We start from the raw sequence: 10,635 nt of genomic DNA on the forward strand, positions 1-10,635 counted from the left end.
TTGTGTGTGTGTGTTGTGGTGTGTGTGTTTGTGTTTTGTGTTTGTGTGTGTGTGTGTGTGTGTAGGAGATGCAGCAGTGGGGAAAAGTGCCCTTTCTCATATGTTCCACAGTGATGGTACTCTCTTCTGGCAAAAAGAACTACAGCATGGTGAGGCTTACAACATATCAATAAAAGATCCCTGGTTTGTTCCCCATGCAAGGGCCTGCAGTTCCAAGTACACTGTTTTGTATGTGGAACAGCTAGAGCACCACAGTCCCACTCCTTGTAATAATAAGGAATATACTGTTTATATTCACATACACATCATAACAGAGGAATTGGGTTGTAAAAACAGCTGGTTGAGGGATTTAGGGATTGGGCTGTGCTCTGTTGCACAGACATAGCACAGGCTTATAGTTTTACATTCAGGTAGGGTAACTGATGTTTTCACAACTTAGTATGAAGGAGCAACTCATGAAGTTGAATTCTGGATCATTGCCAGCCGAGAATAGACAGCAGTATGTTTGGGAATACTCTGATCCATGTACTATGAAGTGCTGCAGTATTTATCCAGTATTCAGCTGTTTCAGCCCTGCCTGAGATTACAGATTCAAAGTTAATCAGAAAATATGCTGGTTTAGTCTGCATGCTTTTACCCAGTCGGTATTCATTTCATTTACAGGAGACACCCCCAAAGTGCCTCAGACCCTGTAGAGATCTTCGCAGCTCCATTACATGTTTATAGATATAGAACAGCGCAGTTAAGAGTAATAAAGTAGTTGTGGAGCAAGGTTGCATAGTTAATCATTTATAGTCACATATTTGAAATGCACTGAATCAATAATATAATAATATAATCTAATTTTGTTTAAGGTGTTTGCCTGAGGTCAAGACTTTTACTTAACCCAAGATGTAATTTGTCATCGGCTGTAAATCACAAAGACTTATGATCATATTGCATACTGTATGTAGTTTTTTTTAGTGGAACTCTTTGTAAGCTTTTCAAGGACCTCCAGAGGTCTCTTAAATCTACAACAGGAATCACTGAAGTGCAAGACAGCATAATGTACCATTAATGCTGATGCAGAGTAGGCTAATCTACATTATTTATGCTAATCTGCATGAGGGAAGGAACCGTGTCATTAAACTCACTCTGTGATATATGGGGTCATGGCTGCTCACTGATTCCCTCTGTCAATGTTTCAAGGGCTGCAGACTAAATGCATTGCACTGACATGCAAGTGAATGGCATTCACTCCTGAGAAATCAATATATGCACTTGACCAGCTTGCACACATTCATTTGTTTGTTACATTTACTGAGTTTTACTGTTAAGCCTTGCAAATGGTAAGGGTACAGAAGAACAGGTTTGGTGAGTAAAATAACTGGACAAAAGCCAAGTTTGTGTGTGGTGTGTGTTGTGTGTGTGTGTGTGTTGTGTGTGTGTGTGTGTTGGTGTGTGTGTGTGTGTGTGGTGTGTGTGTGTGTGTGTGTATGTTGTGTGTGTTGTGTTTGTTCAGCTTCTCGGCTGTGTCAGCAGTATTGGGGGTTCTGAGGTGACAGGAACGTCGATAATTAATACAGCAGGATTCTGGAAAGCCACCAGAACAGGTACTTAACAAGCGCACAACAAAGTGCTCAGTTTCTTCCATACTGCCTAAAACCTAAAACCTGTACCCACTTTGCCCGCTTGTTTTGTGATGCTGTGCATGTCTGTTCATGTTGGACTAGTGGAGTATTAGCAAAGTAGAAAGGCGCTGCAATAGTGCTTGCATTTCTAATTTTGCACTGGCTTAGTATATGTGCTTTCTGAAGTCAAGCCAAGCCTTAACACATCTGTATTACTACATACAAAGAACATGAAAACACACAGTATGACACTGTGTAATAAAAAAAAAAAAAAATAGAAAGATGAATGCAATTTAAAAAATGGGAAAATGACATGGTCACATAGTCAAGACATGTCACATTGAAAGTAAGTGGGGAGAGATGCCAGGTTGGCATGTGCACCTGGTAGATCAAGGCCCTGTGTCCCCACACAGCTTTATTAACTGGATGCACCGAGAAGAAATGCCCATGGGACACAGATTATGAAGTTATCCCTGTCTGTTTCTATCCCTCTGTGTGTGTGTGTTGTGTGTGTGTGTGTGTGTGTAGGAGATGCAGCAGTGGGGAAAAGTGCCCTTTCTCATATGTTCCACAGTGATGGTACTCTCTTCCAGAAGAACTACAGCATGGTGAGGCTTACACATATCAATAAAAGATCCCTGGTTTGTTCCCCATGCAAGGGCCTGCAGTTCCAAGTACACTGTTTTGTATGTGGAACAGCTAGAGCACCACAGTCCCACTCCTTGTAATAATAAGGATATACTGTTTATATTCACATCACACAATCATAACAGAGGAATTGGGTTGTAAAACAGCTGGTTGAGGGATTTAGGGATTGGGCTGTGCTCTGTTGCACAGACTAGCCACAGGCTTATAGTTTTACATTCAGGTAGGGTAACTGATGTTTTCAACTTAGTATGAAGGAGCAACTCATGAAGTTGAATTCTGGATCATTGCCAGCCCAGAATAGACAGCAGTATGTTGGGAATACTCTGATCCATGTACTATGAAGTGCTGCAGTATTTATCCAGTATTCAGCTGTTCAGCCCTGCCTGAGATTACAGAATCAAGTTAATCAGAAAAATATGCTGGTTTAGTCTGCATGCTTTTACCCAGTCGGTATTCAGAATTTCATTTACAGGAGACACCCCCAAGTGCTCAGACCTGTAGAGATCTTCGCAGCTCCATACATGTTTATAGATATAGACAGCGCAGTTAAGCAGTAATAAAGTAGTTGTGGAGCAAGGTTGCATAGTTAATCATTTATAGTCACATATTTGAAATGCACTGAATCAATAATATAATAATATAATCTAATTTTGTTTAAGGTGTTTGCCTGAGGTCAAGACTTTTACTTTACCCAAGATGTAATTATGCATCGGCTGTAAATCATCAAGACTTATGATCATATTGCATACTGTATGTATTTTCTTTAGTGGAACTCTTTGTAAGCTTTTCAAGGACCTCCAGAGGTCTCTTAAATCTACCACAGGAATCACTGAAGTGCAAGACAGCATAATGTACCAATTAATGCTGATGCAGAGTAGGCTAATCTACATTATTTATGCTAATCTGCATGAGGGAAGGAACCGTGTCATTAACCTCACTCTGTGATATATGGGGTCATGGCTGCTCACTGATTCCCTCTGTCAATGTTTCAAGGGCTGCAGACTAAATGCATGCACTGCACATGCAAGTGAATGCATTCACTCCTGAGAATCAATATATGCACTTGACCAGCTTGCACACATTCATTTGTTTGTTACATTTACTGAGTTTACTGTTAAGCCTTGCAAATGGTAAGGGTACAGAAGAACAGGTTGGTGAGTAAAATACTGGACAAAAGCCAAGTGTGTGTGTGTGTGTGTGTGTGTGTGTGTGTGTGTGTGTGTGTGTGTGTGGGTGTGTGTGTGTGTGTGTATGTGTGTGTGTGTGTTTGTTCAGCTCTCGCTGTGTCAGCAGTATTGGGGGTTCTGAGGTGACAGGAACGTCGATAATTAATACAGCAGGATTCTGGAAAGCCACCAGAACAGGTACTTAACAAGCGCACAACAACAGTGCTCAGTTCTTCCATACTGCCTAAACCTAAACCTGTACCCACTTTGCCCGCTTGTTTGTGATGCTGTGCATGTCTGTTCATGTTGGACTAGTGGAGTATTAGCAAAGTAGAAAGGCGCTGCAATAGTGCTGCATTTCTAATTTGCACTGGCTTAGTATATGTGCTTTCTGAAGTCAAGCCAAGCCTTAACACATCTGTATTACTACATACAAAGAACATGAACAACACACAGTATGACACTGTGTATTAAAAAAAAAAAAAAAAATAGAAAGATGAATGCAATTTAAAAATGGGAAAATGACATGGTCACATAGTCAAAGACATGTCACATTGAAAGTAAGTGGGGAGAGATGCAGGTTGGCATGTGCACCTGTAGATCAAGGCCCTGTGTCCACCACACAGCTTTATTAACTGGATGCACCGAGAGAAATGCCCATGGGAAAGTGCTGGTCACGGACTCTGCTGTTGCTATGCAACTGTTAAAACACCTATTTGAAGCCAGTTGCTTGCTTTATATTAGTTGAAATATTTTTAACTTACTGTTCACTTGACACCAAGTGCTTCATTTAAGAGGAGTTCCACTTTTAAAAACTCTGAAGCTGTGCACTGTAAATTTTTGATCCAGAAGTTACTATGTATATTATGTGTCATTATTTAGATCAGTTTACATAACAGTAGTGATAGTAGCAGTAGCAAAAAGCAAGAAAGTCATGTTTTTTTCCAGTTGAGAACAGTTATTTTTAGTGTAAAAGTGCAACCTTAGAAACATGCAGAAAGCTCTACAAATGCCTCAGCAACTACTTGACAGATTCACATTGAAGTTTAGTATGGACATGTATAGTCCTGAAAGGAGGGTGAACCCTTTCCATGTTGAACCCTCCATGAGGTTTCATCTGGTGCCATCCTCAGGCTAAAATGTAAAAATGTAATGGTAATCCACAGATTACCATTAAATTTGTTGAGCACATTCATTCATTCATTCATTCATTCAAAAGAGGCAAACTCTTTTGGTTTTGAGTCACATGCCTTTAGGACAAGCTTTGATTAGGCTCTAGGAACAGCAAAATTGTCTTTATGTTGTTTATACCAATTCTGCACCACTATGAACACATCACATTACACTCATGACTGCAAGGTGCAGTGCTGGTAGCAGTTTTAAGCAGCATTAAATGTATCAGGTTGGATTTTCTCTGTAAGATTTCACTGCAGATGGAAACAGGGAACAACGTGTCCTTACCATTGTGACTAATGTGAAACAGAAACTAGTGGTGTGCAGAGTTACTCCTTGTGTAGACACCTAAGTCATCCCTGATGTTCTTCAACTTTTGATTTTGAAGGGTAGCCGAGGCTGTCGGCCATTCTGCTCACGTCCCCCTTTGAAAATGTCAGACGGCCCGTTAGCAATATTCCAAGCTTATTTGTTACTAATAGGCCCTCATTGACATTCCAGCGAGAGGCTTCCTATGCATCACACCAGCTCATTAGACCGCTCCGAAGTGGGACCGCCGCAGCATCTGTGTGTGTGTGTGTGTGTGTGTGTGTGTGTGTGTGTGTGTGTGTGTGTGAGTGTGTGTGTATAGCACTGGATTCTTGTTATGAACTGTTTCTGTGTAAGAAACCGGTAAATGTTGGTCTGAAGTGTGTGTGTGTGTATGTGTGCATTTGTAATTCACAGAGGCACTGAGTGTGAAAAGTATGTGTGTGTTTTCAGGGTTTTAGTCTCTGGCATTTGACACGCTCGGTTAAGTGTGAGCGCAGGAGATCAGATCAATTTAGAGTTTGGTGCTGATGTGAAGAAACCTCGACTTGCTTCTTCAAGGTCACCACTGATCTCATACCACCGGATGCATAGTGGCAAAAGGCAGCCGGCAACCATCCCGTCCACTTAGGACCGCTTTAGATCTCGCTGCTTGTGAAGAAGGTGCATCTGTGACAAGACCAGATTCATTATATCCTCCTTACACTCTCCTGCCTGCATTCTATCTCCTCTATTTGTCCTTTATTAATTCCTAAAAAATCTCAACTACTTGCTGTTTGCCTGCGACTTCTTTATTTTCTTTTATATCAAGACACAAATCTGCCATCTTCACTATACAACATAAAAAAAAAAAACAAGAACAGCATCTCTGGTCATTTTAATCACCCACAGGAGACTACAGCTGCTTGTGTGGATGACATTCAACATATGAGAAAGTCTTCTACTAAAGGGGCTGCAATCAATATTTTTTATATAAACAACTGATCACATGATTACTTGCATGTGAAAGGGGTTGCTTGTAGTGTCAAATCCACAGAGAGTTATCACCTGACTCTGCAGTTCCTCTCAGCTCTATGCAGCTCACTCTCACCGCTCTCATCAGCAAGCAGCTGCTTTCATTTAAAAACCTGCTTTATGCTACCTGCCCGGCACCAAAGTTAACACACAAAGTTAGCAACTGCCTGGTGAACATGGTGGAGCTTTTGGCAGCTAAATAGTCAAATGTTTCTCCAGAAAGGGAGAGAATATTTGACATACATTTGCTAGATGGATACAAACAGAATTTCAAAAACAATATTCAGCCCTGTTGACAGGTTTATCTGATCATTTTCACCATCAACTACCGGTGTCCTGTCTCCACCCTCTTAATCTCTACTGAAAACTTCTACTTGTCAACTGCTTATGTGTCCAAGATATGCAGTGTTTTTCTATCAGACACTTTAACCAAAGCTAAAAATCATTACTGTCTCCCAGCTTGCCAGTGTTTCACCTCTCAGAATTACAGAAAGGGAAGCAGTCTGACAAAATTACCAGAGACTTACCAACCACAGCCAAACTACCAGCAACCCTGTGTAAATGTAAACCTCCACCTTTAGATTTAACTACTAAGACTCACAGTATGTCTTAATTGTTTCTACTGACGGACTCAAGGGGGGCTTGTATCATTCTTAGTCTTAAACGGAGCTGATAGTCCCCCTCCCTTAAGGCATTCATCTTTATTGAGACATTAAGAATAATAAGATCCAGAGTAATGGAGACACAGGAGAGAGGGTTTGGTCAGGATTTGAACATCAGGACAGAGAATTTGCTTTCAAGCTGAGCCAAGCTGCTAATTAGCAACACTTATGTTTTGACATTAACAATAAATCACACCAGACAGTTTGTTGTGTTACTCTGTGTAGTGGCAACTCTGTGACAACCAGATTTCTCTTCTCTTCTCTTCTCTTCTCTTCTCTTCTCTTCTCTTCTCTTCTCTTCTCTTCTCTTCTCTTCATCACGAAAGCCACAGTAGAAAGACTGTTGGAGCTGTTAAGTCTATTTAGACAGGTATGGCCATAATGTGATTTCACCAACTGCATCCTGGGAATAAAGTTAAATAAACAAAAAAAAATCTCACATAAGAAAATGTTGCTGAAAAAACAGGATTTTCAGACATAAAAAAACATCAACTGACAGATTGTTTATTTTAGAAGCACATGGAAAAGGCATCGCCTCAAGCTCCATGAAGGTCTTTTAGCTTTACATCACATAACAGAATCCTAATTAACATCTTGGTTGTGTTTGTTCGTCAGACAACTGGAGTGGAGCTGCTGATGAAATGTGTCAACATCCCAGAGACCAATGACAGCGTGGTGAGTCCAGCCATTCTCCGTCCTCCATCCTGTCTCCACCTCACTGCTTATAACGTTACCAGCAGCCATGCTGAGTGCAGGCTGAATTATGTTGAATGTCGCTTGCCTACAGATACTTTGTAAGGCAACCAACCATTTTAAGCTTCTTTATTGTTCTAAAATTCACTATATCACGGAACGTGGGTGGTGAGTGTTGGAGTCCATCACTCAGTGTGGAAGACGTTTTCCCAGACATATAATATTGTTAGTTTCTCATCTGTATTCGGTAAGCAATAGGGCAGCATTGTAGGAAGAACATTAATGGCCTTGCCAAAGAAAATAGGAAGTTTAAAGGCATGTAATTTGACTAAATCTCCATGTATAACACCTCTTCTTTTCCCTTCTTCCCTCTGCTTTCCCCTCCAGGAGCTCTACATAATAGACTCTGCAGGGAAGGAGACATTAGTGGAAGCCTGCGAGAAAATGGTGAGAGTTTCTCCATTTGCATGAAACTAGTAACAACCCACCATCCAGGGCTCCACATCCCCTCATATATAAAAGTACAAACACAGGAGAGCTACTGTAGTATTATTTATTTTGTCACAGAAGTGGAAAGAAGTGAGTTGATGTGATTTTAACTTTTTCTCATTATGAAACCCACACAACCCTTCCCACCTCATCACCACCCGTCATCCCCCTCTTCCACAGTGGGGTGAGCTGTCGCTGCTGTGCCTGGTTTTTGACCTGACCAGTGAGCAATCTTTTGCCAACTGCAGCGGCTGGATGGAGAGAGTCCGTGCCCACTGCCAAGGTCTCCAGGTTCCAGGTGACACACCCTAAAGGTCAAAGCATTTGTGGAGCATTGGCACGCTGTCAGAAATTATTCAATTATGAAGTCACTCTGAATCATTTTCATGTCTTTTGAAAAAAAGTTATATAATATCTTGGACTACAGCCTGAATGATACTGGATTTTGAGGCTGATACAGATAACAATATTTAAGACAGACAATCAGACGGCAGAATTATCCAAATTTGTTTTTTAAATATTAACAAATAATTATTTTTATAAAGATTCTTTAATGTTTTAGTGGAACATTAAGTGGGACATTTTACTGTTGAAAATATAGTAATATAGTAATATTAATAAATATTAAATTAATAATATAGTAACATGGTATAAATGGAGACACTATTTCAAATGATCTCAAACATATTTTTAGAATTTTTAAACCAATCTATGGCTGATAATGACAACATTGGTGGAACAGAAACTTAACATAAACTATATATGGACTATTGTGCATTTTTAACCACTGGAGGCCATCCAGGTAATGGCCATAAGTGATGCATAGGTTGTCCAATTTTAACCTTCTTGGTGTATTATCAAGTGCAATAGCAATGTTTATATTGTGGCCATGTGCTGTAAATATCTTGCTTTATACTTACATAATAGTGCAGATATTTTTCAAGTAGATGTTCACTTTTGCTTGAGTGACTTTAGCTTGTTTTTAAGTGAACAAGTGCATTTGTGTGTGTTTCAGGTGTGCTGGTGGGCAACAAGTCAGACCTGTCTGCCAGAAGGGAGGTACAGGCATCCGTGGCCCAGGAATGGGCCCAGAGCCAGGGGTTGGAGTACCACGAGACATCAGCCGTGAGTGTAGTTCAGTGTACAACACACTATATTGCGCCCTTACTTGGCTCGGTGGGGAGATAGTGGACATTCACTAAAATACCATGACACCTGTTTTTGTGTATGAGAACAAAACAGTGACATTTGACAGCATTAATCACTGTGTGTCCGCAGAGGGAGATGGAGAACTGCGACGCGCCGCTCCTCAGTTTAGCCCGGGCCTTCCACTCTCTGTATCAAGAACGCCGGGAGACCATCCAGAACCTAAGTCCAGGCTAGACCCATTCCCGCTCGCACTCACACACACACACACACACACACACACACACACACACACACACACACACACACCTTGACTTTTCACCAGTGGGATAGTAGGCACAGGATATCTGTTCAGAGACTTTAATAAGCTTTATGGATAATACATGTGAGGATGTGAGGCAATTCAAAGAAACCCTGTGTTCTTTTGTACCAGCCTTGTTCAGAATATTTTTATACGCCATTGAATAAAGTAGTTTTTCTTTGACAGTCGGCGGGTTGGTCGTGTTTTCTCTTATCTGCTCGTCCCCTCTCAGTGCACAGATAGTGGGGTTTACTTTCACAGTCATGGTCAGGTCAAAACCACGATGAGACTCCAGCTCAATGTGGAGGGAAGTGTGTCCCTCTTCTCCTCTCCTCTGCATAGATATCTGCCACTGATTTTAGGTGGAACGAAGGTTTAAAATTACAGTTATTTATTATCTCCTCCCCTCCCCTTTTTAATGTTTTCTCTTTATCTCAATGTCACTTTGATCTTGGCCTCATCTTCCTTTTGTGCTTCTTTCCTCATCTCTTCTCTCTGTCTCACTTTCTCTGTCTCTCTGCCTTTATCAGTTCCTCTCTGGTTTGTTTCTTTTTTAAAACTCGTCCTTCTCACTTTCTGTCTCGTCCCTCTCTTTCTCTCTCTCTCTCTCTCCTGTTGTGTTCACTCCCCAGCTGCAGCCCGCTCACATCATTTCAGTCGTGTCCCTGGTTCGGCGCTAACAACCAGTAATCACCATTTTAATCAGCGGTCTCCCATTCAAACCAGGTCAAAGCCACGTCCTTGTTCTCTCCCTGCCTCTCAGACCAGCTGCCACCATTCAAATGAGGGCGCGCTAGTTCAAGTCAGACACAATGGTTTTTATCTCATTAAGCACCATATTGAAAGTGACTGTGCTTGTAATGATGATGAGACACTCTCTGTTCTGTTGAGGATGCAGTCACTGAATATGATTTTTGATCATTCTTTCTTTCCAGTTTTCTGTATCAGTGTGTTGAGAACATATGAAGTTATTAGATAACACACAAAGGAACTTATTGGGCAACTTCTTTCCTGTGGAATGAAAACTGATTTGTAATGAGGATCTTTACAAAATCTGTATTTAACAACTTGTAATTGTTATTGCAGCACAGTGTTTTTCTACTCCTTGAGTGGGTGATCATAATTATAGCAATTAGGATCTTGTTCTCGTTCTTTCTGTCCTTATTGTTGTTTTGTTAGTAATGTGTGTGACGGTGTCTGCATGTTGTTTTCTGGTGTGTCAGGTTGTTGTCTTTCTTTTTTTTCCCAGGCATATGGAAACAAAATCCAAATAATAGCAGTATTGTCTGTCACATTACAGCGCTTTGCGTACCAGTATGTAGATTTTACATCTGTTCCCTTTATTTGTGCCCAACAATGTGCATATGGATATGTGTAATGTGTGTGCCATTACCAACCACAGTGGTTTCCTTCAGTGCTGAATT

General features: G+C 40.9%; 1 protein-coding gene across 2 annotated transcripts in view; it reads left to right on the plus strand.

Annotated features, from left to right (window-relative positions):
* The window catches only part of ift27 (intraflagellar transport 27), a 10,733-nt gene extending 636 nt beyond the window's left edge, over positions 1 to 10,097 (plus strand). The window contains exons 2-7 of one of the 2 annotated variants that reach the window (XM_022764476.1): positions 2,139 to 2,218; positions 7,198 to 7,257; positions 7,663 to 7,722; positions 7,945 to 8,062; positions 8,780 to 8,889; positions 9,844 to 10,097. In XM_022764476.1, coding sequence (XP_022620197.1) covers positions 2,139 to 2,218; positions 7,198 to 7,257; positions 7,663 to 7,722; positions 7,945 to 8,062; positions 8,780 to 8,889; positions 9,844 to 9,891 — 476 coding nt within the window. In that variant the 3' untranslated portion in view covers positions 9,892 to 10,097. Of the gene's footprint in view, positions 1 to 2,138; positions 2,219 to 7,197; positions 7,258 to 7,662; positions 7,723 to 7,944; positions 8,063 to 8,779; positions 8,890 to 9,042; positions 9,397 to 9,843 lie in introns of those variants that run through there. The other variant, XM_022764475.1, reaches the window with a different exon arrangement.
* Positions 10,098 to 10,635: the final 538 nt, after the last annotated feature.

The sequence above is a fragment of the Seriola dumerili genome, unplaced genomic scaffold, assembly GCF_002260705.1.
Source record: "Seriola dumerili isolate Sdu_G_001 unplaced genomic scaffold, Sdu_1.0 BDQW01000538.1, whole genome shotgun sequence".
Classification (NCBI taxonomy): domain Eukaryota; kingdom Metazoa; phylum Chordata; class Actinopteri; order Carangiformes; family Carangidae; genus Seriola; species Seriola dumerili.